General features: G+C 44.6%; 1 protein-coding gene across 5 annotated transcripts in view; it reads right to left on the bottom strand.

Moving 5' to 3' along the window:
• Positions 1 to 16,232, bottom strand: part of pdzrn3b (PDZ domain containing RING finger 3b) — a 127,157-nt gene that overhangs the window by 22,334 nt on the left and 88,591 nt on the right. Inside the window, exon 1 of one of the 5 annotated variants that reach the window (XM_024426815.2) lies at positions 3,629 to 3,946. The exons of the other annotated variants lie outside the window; for them this stretch is intronic. Within the exon in view, the coding sequence (XP_024282583.2) occupies positions 3,629 to 3,697 (69 nt within the window). The 5' untranslated portion in view covers positions 3,698 to 3,946. Of the gene's footprint in view, positions 1 to 3,628; positions 3,947 to 16,232 lie in introns of those variants that run through there. 5 annotated transcript variants of the gene reach the window in all.

Genomic DNA, 16,232 nt, shown 5'->3' with positions numbered 1-16,232 from the left:
GGATCTGTGTGTATCCCATCTCAGGGCTCACTGACACAGACAGACCTCCTTGATCTACCCTGATTTCTGTATACAACCATAGTCCCAGCCTCATTGGATTCATTTAACACGCGTGCGGGCAAACACAAACCCACCCTTTTGAACTCTCCCATGAGGTGGCCACATGGCACGGGGCACTGTCGGCACACGCCTGCGTGAACTTGGGCAAGCGTGCAGAGCGCAGACAGACAGATGCACGCCTGCATGCACTCACACACACACACAAAGGCTAAAAGTGGTCTAATCCACGCATGAGGATGGTGGAGAAACTGGCAGTGAGAATGTTCACCCACACCAAACTTAACACAAGAGCGTGACAATGAAACAACCACGACAGGATGTTGTGATATTGTATTCTTTTTTTTCTCCTAAAGGCATGCCCGGCAGATACACTTTTATTTCGACATTTTGTTCACCCTGTTCATTGGAAGCCTGGGCCACCCTCCCTGTCACAGTACAAGTTCTGTCCTGACAGGAAGTGACCCTGGCCAAAGGCACACTCTTCAGGACAGTGAGTGAGTGACCAAAATAAATCTGCACAACAACACTTCCATGGTTTATGAGCCACCGTTCCTGCGGCCACAGACGTCACGAAGATCTTCATTATGTTCCCAATTAGAGCTGGTGGAGTGGCTGACGGCATGGCTAACAGGCTCTGGACCCTTAATGAGAACAGCTCTGCTCTCTCACCATCAGCTGAAGGCTGCCACAAATTGAGCCACACAAACTGGATGGGAGCAATGTCCACTCTTCTACTGCCCGCAGACAGAGAAAAACAGTTTTAATGTGCAAGGTTAATCAAATTGCTAAGCTTTTTCCCTTTCTGGCAATGTCACATTGAGATAATGCTTCATCTTTCAGCCAACAGAGTGGCTCGGAGAAACCAAGGCGGATAACATCGTTCTTTAGTGTTTTATCATTCGAAGTCAAGGTGCATCAATACAAAAAGATGTATCAAGTTGAATCGCATGATCTATGTGATCGGGGAGGAAGGAAGGGTTGCTGAATGGGCTTGTCCGAGGTTAGCTACCAGTGATGAATAGGGTTTGATGGGAAACACGGAGCAGCCGTGTCTACTCTGCCTGGCTCAGTCTGTTCAGGTGGCTCTCCCTCCTGGTAGGAGTAATGGGCAAGGCGGAGGGTGGGTGCCATAAGAGAAACAGTAGGATTCCGCCAGCTAACAGCCTGCCAATCAACAGTAATTGACAGGCAGAATAACAGCCTGGCTGTGGCTTAATAGGGAGAGGAACAAAGGGACATTGCCCCTCTATAGTACCATGTTCTTTTTTAAGGGGGGTAAATAGAGGAGAGGGGGCTTTCACATCAGCTGTTTGATTTACCAAAACCCAGAATCCACTTAGCATCACAAAAACATACCCCTTTCCTGCCTTTTAGTCATTCTGAGGCAGACCTGGAATGATCAAAGCAGGGTGATTTGCAGACCAAATACTGTCATCTCTCGCTAATGGGATGGAATAGAACATCTTTTTGGGGAATAATGAGGAAGATGCATACAGCGCTTGTTCGTACAGTAGCTTAATCTAAACCAGCCAACACACAGCCTGCGACACCTGTCTCACTAAACGGGCTTGTCATTGACGGTAATACGCTAACAACACTCTTCCTCAAAACAACACGGAGAAAAATGAAAAGCTAGAAAAACATTCCTTTGTTTCTGCTCACAAGACTAAAAACCAGCCTGTCAGAGTGAGACACTTGGAGCTTAAACTTTGTCTGCTGACACACTGTCTAGCTGTGTTCTTATTAGTACATGTTCAGTGATAGTGCACACCTGCTTTTAGATGACTATAGTAGGCCTACTGTACGTGAAGAAAGACTGGGAAAAAGCAAGCTTTGACTACAGGGAATGGTCATGTGTTTGATCTAAAGCACCCCCTTCTGGACAGAAATCAAACTACATGCTGAATGTCTGTCAAATCAAATCAAATTGTATTTGTCAGATGTGCTGATTGTATTTGTCAGGTGGTAGACCTTACAGTGAGACGCTTACTCACCAGCCCTTAACCAACGACGCAGTTTTAAGAATAATACTCCCCAAAAAATAAGAAATAAAGTAACAAATAATTAAAGAGCAGCAGTAAAATAACAATAGGCTTATATACAGGGGGTACCGGTACAGAGTCAATGTGCGGGGGCACCGGTTAGTCGAGGTAATATATACATGTAGGTAGAGTTATTAAAGTGACTTATGCATAGATAATAACAGAGAGTAGTAGCAGCGTAAGGGGGGGAATGCAAACTGTCCAGGTAGCCATTTGATTATATGTTCAGGAGTCTTATGGCTTGGGGGTAGAAGCTGTTTAGAAGCCTCTTCTTGGACCTAGACTTGGCGCTCCGGTACCGCTTGCCGTGCGGTAGCAGAGAGAACAATCTATGACTAGGGCTGTCATCCCCATGCATTCTCTTTCCCGTCATAACAAACATTTTATAATGACAGTCAACTGAATTATAGTCCCTCACTGCTGGCTCGATCAACGTGTAATAAATGAAGCTCTTCTCGCCCTTCGAGACAGAGTAACTACTGTTAATTAGCATAGTAGGTTAATCTGAGGACAGAAGGGATGTAATCGACCGACTGGACTTTGACGAGCCATATGGTTCCCCACTCTACCATTCCCCTTTATCCCTGGTTTTATCCCAGGCTGTACAATGTCCAAGTGATCTTTTTCAATGTTGGTAATATATACACTGAATCAGAAGTGCCTTTCATCCTACAACAGGAAATCCCTGTGTGCTTGATGGGTACTAATACATTTATGTTCTGTCGGCTTTAACTTTTTCCTTCCAATTAAGGCTGCTAAATACATAAACACTGGGACAAGGGATGATGCATTCCTCACTGTTAAATAAACTTGGTTGAAAACAAAAAAAAAATACATTTGAATGAATCAAACACCTATACGACACCTCTTGTCTATTATCTCAGGAGAAAATGTGCCGACTGCGCATGATAGTGTTAAACATAAACCTAAAGTACGAGTCAACCAGGGGTTAAAGTCAGAAGTGGCTGAGTCAGCGGTCTGTTGACAATGAGGAGGTGGGTTGTGATCAGCACACACTAACAGACACATTCAGAGAGCTGTCAACTTCATCATCAGCCCTCCTTTAACTACACCTCCTCATCACCGCTCCCTGACCCCGCACGCAGAGTTCACACTATCCAGCCAGGCAGCAACAACACTCTACTCCCACCCTGTTAGTCAACCTGCCCTAAACACACTGGGATGAAACCAGCAGAGAAGCAAATGCAAAGAAAAAAAACACTAAACTACAAACGCAAAGAAACCAAAATATACAACACCAGAGAAACACTTACAACCACAAACAGAAATATCCCAGCAAGTGAAGAAATCAGTTCGGTCACAGATGTAAAGCATTTACATAGCAGTAGACAACGAAACGTCTGCATCCTACGTCCCTTTGCAAAACCTCTACACTTTCTGAGTTGACTTCTCGTATCAAATCAAAGTGTATGTGTCACATGCACGTGTTTAGCAGATGTTATTGCGGTGATTTAACAGCCCTGAAAGTTCTGCCTTCTCCTGACCGGCTGAAGTGGTTACAGTACCTGGCAGACCTCATAGAGTAGTTTGTATTGCTCCTCAGGCTTCTGCAGGGTACAGAGGCTGCATCCCATGGTGGAGGAATCTCACCATCCAGTCTTCCCCTCCAGTCAGCCAGGCAGGTTGTCTCTCTCTGGGCTACTGGCTCATATGGAGCTGATGAGCCACTGACCAGTCTGCTCTTTCTCCCACTCTCCAAGGAAATAGGTTTAGCTGGCAGGATTTATATGAAGGCTGCGCAGCCAGCCGTGCGCGTGTGTCTGTGAGTGTGTGTCTGAGTAGGAGTAAGCACGCTCTGCTCTCAGTCGGTCTCGCACTAACTCGCACGCACACTCCCCCACTCTCTGAGGCTCTTCCGCTCTGTTCTCAGCCTATATATACACACCCCTTCGTGCAAATTAAGCAGCCACTCACTGAATATTCATGAGGTACTGCCCCAATACGACTGGGGGAGGGGGTTAAAAGGGGGAGGAGTGGGGGTAACCACAGACTATGCCAGCTGAAGTTTCATTAATTAACAATCATTACATCTATTGTGTCGAGGACAAAGTGAGTGACATGGAGGCTTTTTGTAGTCGCTGCAAACAAACATGACTTCCTCTCCTGGGGCCAGGAGAGCTCGTCAGTCTTAACCCTTCCAGACATTACATCTGAATCATTCAGTGCGGTGACAATGACCGGGGTCCCATGTGCACAGAGCCACAAAGAGGCATCCATCTCCAATGTTGGATTAGACACAAAGTCCACAGAAACGCTCTATGAAAGAGGTTGAGATAAAACAAAGGAGACATAGAGGGAATTTTTCATGTCCCCGGTTCAATCACTTTTTTCCCACCATGACCTTTGTCATATGCTTTCTCAGGATGAAGCAGAATTATTCTTTCCCATTTAATTATCTTAATGGGTGGGCCGACAGCCAAACAAACAGTCCAACAAAAAGAGATGACATGTTTACCCTAGCTTCCTAAAACTAGCTTCCTAAAGCTTCAGCCAATGGAGCAACTGATGGCAAGTGACATGCCATTCTCTGGGTCCTCGGTGGCGTCCCCATCCTAAGTCACAGGCTACCCTTTCCATCGCCTGAGCTGACAAAGGCTACGTCTCCAGTGTGGCAGACCTGGCATGGGCTCTGGTGCCCGCTCTGGTGCCACGCAGCCAACCAAGCCGTAATGCCAATTAGAGTTAGATAGTGGGGCGCCGGGTGGCCTTGTTCATTTCGACAATGAGGGGTGGCACGGACCTCCCAGAAACAGAATGCCCCTGCCTGAGCGGCGCTGCCGTAGCCCCTCCTCCTGTCCTTCCCTGCTCTGCTCACGCAATTAGTGACACATGGGCCCATCCAGCCTGATGTCACTTGGCAGTCAGAGATCATCCAGGCCTGTGCCTGGGAGTGCTGGGAAAATGGCACCGCTATGCTCACGTCAGTACACTGCCAAAGGTTAATAACACATCAAGGCAAATGATGTGATGAAGTGACAGATGATGTGATATGTGAACCAGAACATTACAGCCATCTACTTATTCTTGACACTTACCCCTGCTCTTACTTACACAGGGCCGTCATTCCTGCGTCTGTCAGACGTGGGGGTTATCACAAAAGGAAATATTATTTCAGACACTGGTCAACGGGGCCCCGTCCCATAACCCGTGTCTGCTCTGCTCTCATTCATAGAACATTTTTGGCTATAGATCCATACCTGTCTACATCACATGGCTGGTTGGGTCCCTGGGTGGTGGCTGGTGTTGATAGTGGTACATGAGCACAGCGTTTCCTCAGGCCAGACGTTTCCACTGATCCCTATCTGTCTGTCGACGCTGCTTCCCTATCCCTATCCCCATCTGCTTCCCTCACCGCTGCCTCCCAGGCCTGCTCCACCAATGGGATCCTCCTTCAGAGAAAGACAAACCCCATCCAGTTCTCATTCTATAGGATCCAGCCAGGCTCCTTATCCATTTGCAGAGATTTAACCGCTTGGGGACTGTCTATGGATAATCTCTTAATAATAAATCCCAACACTTTTGGGCAGCACACATTAACAACAGAAACTATATGATAATATGACAGAGCTGATTATAGAGTCTTATTATAAGGAAAATCTGCCACGGGCAAACTGAAAGCTCCTTTTGCAGGAGCTGTTGTTATAATGAGTCTTATTGTGTGGAGTCCAACAGCTTGTATAGTCCCAGTGGTCAGTGTGCTGATAAACAGGCTTTACGAGGGCGGATACTCAGTGTAGTCAATGATAATACATGGGATTCAAAGCTCCGTTCTAGAAACCCAAGGACACGGTGCAGCAAGAGAGTCAAAAACAAAACAAGGATAAGACAAAGGAAAAACAGCAATGAAAGCTACTTAGCTTAAGCTGTGGACCCCAGGAAGAGTAGAGTAGCTGCTAATGGGGATCCTAATAAACTAAGCTAGCGATTAAGAGCTAACCTCAACCGAGGGGAAAGCCAGACTGAACAAGTTGTTTTTTGGGCTGTTTTTGAAGGTGATGATTAGAGTCAGAGTTGCGAGCGTCTGGGGTTCCAGAGTTTGATGGGCAGCGACGCTGAAACCCCAGTCCCCTATCCAGGGCTATTCACTCTGGAGAATGACCCACATAGACTGACATAGAAACAATATGGATGGGACAAAGGAGCACGTAGACTTGATTTTTATGTAATTCATATTTTTTTCCACAAGGGATTGTGACAATGGAAATAATAGCCACGTCAGAGCACTGCATTAATCAAATGAGCAATTCATTTACAGTTGCTGTGACAATAGTATACCCCCCCCCCACTGTGCATGGTGACGCTAAACATGAGCCCTTTTTGGGGGTTAAACAGGCTTCAAACAGCGTCTTGATATGTAGGCTCTGGAGAGGAGTCCAACACCAAGCCCCAGTCATTAGTGGCTCCTGCCTCGACACAGGAACCAGTAACAAGTAGGACCAAAAGGTAATGATTTCATGTGGCTTGTCACTGTAAACATTGGGGGGGCGGGGGGTTGGATAGAGGAAGGGGGCAGAGGTTACCCATGTCCCCTCCCTCACTAGCTATGGGGTCTTCAAAAGTGTGGGTCCCTCGTGCTGTGTAGCTCCATGCTTGACTGGGTCATTCATATTCATGGTGTCTCTGTAGCGCTCCGCTCTGCTGGGGTCCCACTGGGGCCAGTTTAACAGTTGTGTTTTTACGGAAAAAGAGGGATCAGCAGAGGAGCACTGCTGCTTGCCTGCGATGGGTCCAGGTTCGGAGTCCCTCGGTCTTCCACACATTCCCTCATTATCTGTCTATCTCTTACTTGTTCCCTGCAAGGCTCTCTCTCAAGATACATTTGGATTGAAGAGGCCAGAGATCACATAATATGCATGTACAGTATCTCCTGCAGTTCTTTCACGTGTGAGGCTTACCCTGATTGGGTGTGTCCCTCCTCAGCCTATGTGCTGTAGGCGAAAGTTATCTCCATGCTACTATGAGCCACACGGATACAGGTGGCATGTATTTACAAGCGCCAGGCTGACAGCCGCTTAAACACCCGCTCAGCTCACACTAATTGAAGGTTTACTACAGGTGCACCAGGGTTAACAGTGTATGGCTGACCCCCTCTACAGTCTCAGTGCTGATCTGTTTCGGAGCTTTAACAGTGTTTCTGCTGCAGGGCACAGCAGCATCCCTGTAGATCTACCAGGGTCTCTTCACCATGCCACTGAGTTCATTGGAGATGACAACTCTGCTTTTTATCACGCAGCGCTGGAAAACGTCAAGCTATCAGTCTCTTTATCTGACAAATCGACTGGTCTTGCAACCTGGATGAGGTTTTTATGACCTGAGGAGATCAGAGAGAAACAGGGGGTTGAGCAGAATGTTGAGACTGGCTCTGTGGAAGTGATGACATTGCAACACGTGAAGGAAACAGGAGACGATGGCAGATGATGAGTCCTTCTCACACTCCATAATGCTCTGTCCAGATGCCAGCAGAGGTGCTAGGGGGGGTTTGGCAATAGCGAATAAGAGACATCTAAATGAATAAATGGCTGATGTATTCAGTGTCACCTCCGTGCAGACAAGGCATGCCTGACCAGGCTGAGACTAGTCTGTGGCAGTCGAAAGGAATCGTCATAATCCCACAGGTTCCCACAGCAGTGTGGCCCGTGATGGGGAGAGATTAGTGGCGTCTCCCCTGAGTTGACTTTGGCCATGGGGTCTGGGCTCTACACATCATCCCCTTAATCTGTAGAGGATATGTGAGAAGGAGGAACTACCCCGCTCGGCCCTGGCTTTATGAATAATGGGGACACCAGGAGGAGAAGAAGAAGTACAAGGAAGGTGAGGAAGAGTGAGAAGAGGGGGTACCTTAATACGTTTCCCTCCTCAAAGGGAAAATCAGCAGTTGAAACAATAACTAACCCCCCGAGCTATGGAGGCAAGGACTTCCATGATATCAAAAGTATAGTTTGAACCATGTTTTGAGGCTACCAACACTATTACAGTGTTGGTTTACATTTACTTTTGTTTGCAAACATTGGAGTAAAAGAAGCTTATATTTTGGTACGACAGTTGAACTAAGCTCCTGAGGCATTTCTAAGTTATATTCTTCAAGAATCAATGGGTACAACTAATACATCTAAAAAATGGATGTAGCCACTGCAGATTGCCCCAAAAAGCCAGTCCGTTAAGGCCTATGAGTGTGTGTGTATGTGTGTGTGTGTGTGTCTGTGTGTGTGTGTCCAACCCTGGAACCCTAGTCTGTGCATACAGTGCCTTGCGAAAGTATTCGGCCCCCTTGAACTTTGCGACCTTTTGCCACATTTCAGGCTTCAAACATAAAGATATAAAACTGTATTTTTTTGTGAAGAATCAACAACAAGTGGGACACAATCATGAAGTGGAACGACATTTATTGGATATTTCAAACTTTTTTAACAAATCAAAAACTGAAAAATTGGGCGTGCAAAATTATTCAGCCCCTTTACTTTCAGTGCAGCAAACTCTCTCCAGAAGTTCAGTGAGGATCTCTGAATGATCCAATGTTGACCTAAATGACTAATGATGATAAATACAATCCACCTGTGTGTAATCAAGTCTCCGTATAAATGCACCTGCACTGTGATAGTCTCAGAGGTCCGTTAAAAGCGCAGAGAGCATCATGAAGAACAAGGAACACACCAGGCAGGTCCGAGATACTGTTGTGAAGAAGTTTAAAGCCGGATTTGGATACAAAAAGATTTCCCAAGCTTTAAACATCCCAAGGAGCACTGTGCAAGCGATAATATTGAAATGGAAGGAGTATCAGACCACTGCAAATCTACCAAGACCTGGCCGTCCCTCTAAACTTTCAGCTCATACAAGGAGAAGACTGATCAGAGATGCAGCCAAGAGGCCCATGATCACTCTGGATGAACTGCAGAGATCTACAGCTGAGGTGGGAGACTCTGTCCATAGGACAACAATCAGTCGTATATTGCACAAATCTGGCCTTGATGGAAGAGTGGCAAGAAGAAAGCCATTTCTTAAAGATATCCATAAAAAGTGTTGTTTAAAGTTTGCCACAAGCCACCTGGGAGACACACCAAACATGTGGAAGAAGGTGCTCTGGTCAGATGAAACCAAAATTGAACTTTTTGGCAACAATGCAAAACGTTATGTTTGCAACACAGCTCATCACCCTGAACACACCATCCCCACTGTCAAACATGGTGGTGGCAGCATCATGGTTTGGGCCTGCTTTTCTTCAGCAGGGACAGGGAAGATGGTTAAAATTGATGGGAAGATGGATGGAGCCAAATACAGGACCATTCTGGAAGAAAACCTGATGGAGTCTGCAAAAGACCTGAGACTGGGATGGAGATTTGTCTTCCAACAAGACAATGATCCAAAACATAAAGCAAAATCTACAATGGAATGGTTCAAAAATAAACATATCCAGGTGTTAGAATGGCCAAGTCAAAGTCCAGACCTGAATCCAATCGAGAATCTGTGGAAAGAACTGAAAACTGCTGTTCACAAATGCTCTCCATCCAACCTCACTGAGCTTGAGCTGTTTTGCAAGGAGGAATGGGAAAAAATGTCAGTCTCTCGATGTGCAAAACTGATAGAGACATACCCCAAACGACTTACAGCTGTAATCGCAGCAAAAGGTGGCGCTACAAAGTATTAAGTTAAGGGGGCTGAATAATTTTGCACGCCCAATTTTTCAGTTTTTGATTTGTTAAGAAAGTTTGAAATATCCAATAAATGTCGTTCCACTTCATGATTGTGTCCCACTTGTTGTTGATTCTTCACAAAAAAATACAGTTTTATATCTTTATGTTTGAAGCCGGAAATGTGGCAAAAGGTCGCAAAGTTCAAGGGGGCCGAATACTTTCGCAAGGCACTGTAATTCATCAGACAGCTGTCAGTTCCACGTTGCTGGTGACTGTGATCCACAGATCCCCCACCAACAGAGGCCAGCACCAGGAATCACAGTCACCACAACTGTTTAATTAGAGGGGAGATGATGATGCCATCTTTCTGTCATTTGACTGGATTCATTCTGTGTGTGGAGTAGAGGTCTTCATGGGTCCAACCTGGGTCGGGTCCAAAATTCTGTAGTTGACCCTTGGATCTGGGTCGGGTCCAAAATTCTGTAGTTGACCCTTGGATCTGGGTATGGTCCAAAATTCTGTAGTTGACCCTTGGATCTGGGTCGGGTCCCGTTTGGTGGCCACGGACCTTGGGTCTGTGTGAAAATGTGTGAAATACCGACCGAACCCTGAAATAAGAAGGGTTTAGTTCCTAAACAACATAAGCAAAAAATTCACATAGTTTGAGTTTAATTATGTTCCTGTGCAAAGCATGGAATTGCGGCCATTTTGTAAAAAAGTTTGATTATAAAACAGAGCTCATCCACTCATTTAAGAGTTGTTTGGAAAAAGTAGCTGATTTGGAAACCTCAGAATCTGCTCTTTCCAATAGTATATAGAGATCAAAATGTCTTTCCTGAATGTGAATCTGTATATATATTAGGCTATCATAATGTGTTAGCCCTGAGTTATTGAAATAGCCTACCAAAATCTATTTAAATATCTGTGTACAACTCACATACAGCAATCATCGTTGGCCATCGCTGACTGTATCTACCGTCCTAAAAATCCTCTAATCTCAAGAATTTGGTCAACAGACAAGTAAATAAACCGATAAAATAAACAGACTTACACAGCTTAGCTCTAGACCTAATACCAGTTGTTGGGAATGACATGGGAATGCCGACGGGAGACTCCATCTTTCCGTAGCCTATTCAGAATAGATTTTGAATTGGAAGCTTGCTGCTGTTCAAACAGGCTACAGTGCCTTCAGAAAGTATTGACTTACTCCACAACCAGAATTCAAAATGGATTAAATGTATTGGTTTTCTCACCCATCTATGTTATTAGAAAATACATGTTAGAATCACCGTTGGCAGCAATTACAGCTGTGAGTCGTTCTGGGTAAGTCTAAGAGCTTTGCACACCAGGATTGTACAATATTTGCACATTATTATTTTTAAACTCTTCAAGGTCTGTCAAGTTAGTTGTTGATTATTGCTAGACAGACTTTTTTACTATATTGAAAACATGTAGGTATATGATCACACTGGTAACTGATCATTTGTTTTATTACTCGTGAGGCACAGCTTCTTTTTTTTACTGGACTGATGGCCTACATCTGACGGTCAGTCTGAGGGAGGGAGCAGCAGCGAGGCTCACCGTCACTCCTCCCTCCCACCACTAAGAAACGGGGGCATAATCTTCCAGCTTATGGCAAAGAACTTACAGTTGAAGTCAGAAGTTTACATACACCTTAGCCAAATACATTTCAACTCAGTTTTCACAATTCTTGACATTTAATCCTTGTAACAATTCCCTGTTTTGGGTCAGATAGGATTCACCACTTTGTTTTAAGAATGTGAAATGTCAGAATAATAGTAGAGAGAATGATTTATTTCAGCTTTTATTTTTTTCATCACATTCCCAGTGGGTCAGAAGTTTACATACACTCAATTAGTATTTGGTAGCATTGCCTTTATATTGTTTAACTTGGGTCACATGTTTCAGGCAGCCTTCCACAAGCTTCCCAAAATGAGTTGGGTGAACTTTGGCCCATTCCTCCTCACAGAGCAGGTGTAACTGAGTCAGGTTTGTAGGCCTCCTTGCTCGCACACGCTTTTTCAGTTCTGTCCACACATTTTCTATAGGATTGAGGTCAGGGCCTTGTTTTGGTCACTCCAATACCGTGACTTTGTTGTCCTTAAGTCATTTTGCCACAACTTTGGAAGTATGCTTGGGGTCATTGTCCATTTGGAAGACCCATTTGAGACCAAGCTTTAACTTCCTCGCTGATGTCTTGAGATGTTGTTTCAATATATCTACATCATTTTCCTGCCTCATGATGCCATCTATTTTGTGTGCACAACATGATGCTGCCACCCTCCTGCTTCACGGTTGGGATGGTGTTCTTCGGCTTGCAAGACTCCCCCTTTTCCCTCCAAACATAACGATGGTCATTATGGCCAAACAGTTGTATTTTTATTTCATCAGACCAGAGGACATTTCTCCAAAAAGTACGATCTTTGTCCCCACGTACAGTTGCAAACCATAGTCTGGCTTTTTTATGGTGGTTTTGGAGCAGTGGCTTCTTCCTTGCTGAGCGGTCTTTCAGGTTATATCGATATAGGACTCGTTTAACTGTGGATATAGATACCTTTGTACCTGTTTCCTCCAGCATCTTCACAAGGCCCTTTGCTGTTGTTCTGGGATTGATTTGCACTTTTCGCACCAAAGTACATTCATCTCCAGGAGACAGAACGCGTCTCCTTCCTGAGTGATGCGATGGCTGCGTGGTCCCATGGTGTTTATACTTGCATACTATTGTTTGTACAGATGAACGTGGTACCTTCAGGCATTTGGAAATTGCTCCCAAGGATGAACCAGACTTGTGGAGGTCTACAATTATTTTTTGAGGTTTGGCTGATTTGTTTTTATTTTCCAATGATGTCAAGCAAAGAGGCACTGAAGGTAGGCCTTGGAATACATCCACAGGTACACCTCCAATTGACTCAAATGTTGTCAATTAGCCTATCAGAAGCTTCTAAAGCCATGACAGACTTTTCTGGAATTGTCCAAGCGGTTTAAAGGCACAGTCAACTTAGTGTATGTAAACTTCTGACCCACTGGAATTGTGATACAGTGAATCTAATTGAAATAATCTGTCTGTAAACAATTGTTGGAAAAATGACTTGTGTCATGCACAAAGTAGATGTCCTAACCAACTTGCCAAAACTATAGTTTGTTAACAAGACATTTGTGGAGTGGTTGAAAGTGTATGTCAACCTAAGTGTATGTCAACTTCTGACTTCAACTGTAAGTCGCACTGCATTATTTCTGCCTCATGCACCAATTCATGTGGTTACTCCTATGACCAGAGAAGTGAAATATTCCTCGATATCAAAAAAGACAAGCCGCTAATAATAATAACGCAAGCATATGGAAACACTTTGCTATACTCCATTGCAGCTGCAGTGCTGGTTGTAGCATGAGTGGAAGTAGGGAGAACACACATTTTATAGCTTTGACAGTGCCGAATAACAACTTAGCCATGAACTTACTCGTAAAAAAGCAGCTCTTCGCTGTATTCGCTGAGTCTCTCTCTAGCCATGGTTTTAAAAGTTTGGAAATCTCACAGTATCAACATCGCTGTGCGTTCGAGAGCTATCGGATTGGCCAGCGGTAGGCCTATAGGTGCACTTGATTTGCTCTCTGGGCCTGCCGGGTAGGCAGAGTTCTACTTTCACATGCATGAAATGGTTCAAAATGGGAACACTTTGCTTTCCCAGTGCTAGGGCTGCTGAATCAAGTGCAAAAAAATTAAAAAAATAGGAACGCAAGGTTGACTACATCAATGTTTTTTGTTTTTTTACAGAAAGGTTTGGTGATCGACTAGGAATGCCTTGGAGATCGACCGGTTGGTGACCACCGCTGTCCAGTACGGTAGTTTAGTTGGCTTGGGAGAAAACCATGCATATGATAACTGTATCAATAACCAGATATGCCTTAACAAATATAACGTATAAATTAGGTTCCATTCATGGAGTACACAAACTAAGCCATATCCCTTAGCAACTGTAATGTGAAAAAGCCAAAGACATGTTTCTGAGATACCTTCCCACTCCCAGAGGAGTTAGAAAACCAAACAGCAACAGATAGCGTTTAAGTCTCAGCTCCTCTCCATATTACTGTTTGTCTTCCATTATGTATTCAGCAGGGTCTACCTTTATATTTGCCATCTTGTGGGATGTGGGAAAATGAAACAAAGTCGCTCTACAAAAAGGACAAAACCACCAAATGCCATATTTGATACGAAAATATCACATTCACTGCCAGACAGGAAAACAACAAATCCAACAGTTTCAGAGTTTGTTAGCTTTTTAAAAAATAAACAGTGTTCACACACTGGAGAGTACAAGGCCCCAAGATCCTTCTAATGGAGTGACTTGGCAATAAGCTGCAGTCTGTCAGAGAGAGAGAGAGAGATGGGCGTTCACACAGGGGATCAAGATGGATTTGAATGTAAATAAATTGGTTGTGGTGATGACAGAGGGAATGGATTCTCCCTGGCCAGGGGGCTGACAGATCCAATATGACTCCAGCCCTGGCATGACTCCAACCCTCCAACTAACACAAGACCTCTGGTCCCACAAGAATTAACGGCCATAATAGGGCCACTAAAATCGCCACCTAACCTTTGCTACAAATAGAAAGCCGGGCTGTCGATTGTCCGCAGCAAGGTATCATAAAACACTATTTTCAGCTAATTTTCCAAATGTCACGACATGCCTCCCGAAGGGAACTCATGCAGCTTGTCAACACAGTTATCAGGCGCGATAATCAAGGAGTTCATATTTCATCCCCATTGCCTCTCCTGTACTATGAGCAGAATAGAGGCCCGGTGCTACTGCTACAGTTAGGTGGGCAGTGGGGCACCTTGCAGCCTCCATAACCAAAAGGACTTTCTCCTTCTCAGTTCTGGCCTGGACACTGACTCCTGTCACAAGCTCATTCCCAGACCCAACAGCATTCCTGGCTGTGTCGTTGTGTTTACAGCCAAGGTCGTGGAGTGGACAGAGCTCAATCTCTTGGGTGTGGAATGAGACAGGACCACTGAGGGGCTGAATCGGCAGGTCTGTGTCCCATGGTGACTGTCTGTCTGTCTCAGGGGCTGTGATGGAGAGTTATTGGACAGGTCCATGTTCAGGAGTCCATCTCATTACATTACAGTGCTCTCCCAAATGAAAGGTCTGATTGAGGGGTGACCTCATCGACAGGTGAGTAACTGACATGACAGTGACATCACAGGCTTCTATATTAGGACAGAGAGTTAGGCTAACGACCAACAAGTCAACAATGACGAATGAGGACTGCTGCCGAAGTAGAGAAACAATATGTTTTTTCTATGTGCAAAGCTGCTTGTCTGTGTTACTTCACAAGATTGAATGAAATTGAAACATTAACTGGGCTAACTCAAAGACTGGGACAGTCAGTAAATCTTTAAATTAACGACCCCTCTCCCTGTTTCTCACTCAGCCAGCAGACGGACAGTGACCTCTGTGTGGCCTAGCTAGCAGTAGAGGGGATTTCCCATCCTCCCTGTTGAGTCACTGAGCAGTTTCAAAGTGAGGTAGATGTTTTAATGTCTTTTTATTTAACCTTTATATATCCAGGCGAGTCTGTTAAGGCAAATATATGATTTACAATAATATCCTGAAATGTGTCATACCTGACCTACAGACACATTTGAACATCACCATGAATGAACACGCCACCAAACATACACCAACGTACAGACAGTTTCTGCTTGGTCTCTCCACAGACAATCCTAGTTTCTATATTGGTTTGAAGAATGGAAAAGCATCTGGGACCAAATAGAACATTGGAAGGCAGAGAAGCTCATCCTTAACCTTGTCATCTTCAGGGCAGTCACACATGTAAAGAAAAGTCATTGTTTTATTCTCCATAGCTTTCCCCCGAGGCTGGGAAATCATCACAGTTGCATTGAATAAAAGTATATCAAGTGAGCCCGGAGCTTTCTGAAGATGACCCATGTCAATCTGGTTTTGCGACGCGACTGATACCTCCCATAATGCATTGGATTAAACTACTGTGCAGTAACAGGACACAAATCTTCTACCGTAACACATACTGTCACTGGATAGACTTCATAGGGTTATTAAGTAAACATTTTACATCATTTCTTGTGATAATAAGTATGATACTTTACGTGTTACCCTTTCCCAGTGATAGTCACATGGTGTAAGAACGGAGCTCTGGGACAAACAGTAACAGACTGGTCTATCTAATCCAGTCTCTCCACTTCTCCTCCCCATCCCGGACCCTCTATCTAAGCCCAGACCTGCCCTGACACATCTGTTCAGCACAATGCTAACATCGTTTGGCAGATAAGTGAATTCAATAAGCAACTCCCAGAGTATCAAAGTCCAATTTATCATGACTCTACTTCCTCCCTCTCCCCCTGATCCCTCAGATAACAAAAAGGTTACTGCATTTAGAGGGAATCGACTAATCTTTTTAGTCGAAATGGGAAATGAATTTG

This window comes from Oncorhynchus tshawytscha, linkage group LG07 (assembly GCF_018296145.1).
Source record: "Oncorhynchus tshawytscha isolate Ot180627B linkage group LG07, Otsh_v2.0, whole genome shotgun sequence".
NCBI lineage: Eukaryota > Metazoa > Chordata > Actinopteri > Salmoniformes > Salmonidae > Oncorhynchus > Oncorhynchus tshawytscha.
The sequence above is the reverse complement of the archived record's forward strand: the minus strand, read 5'-3'. Positions and strand labels throughout refer to the sequence as shown.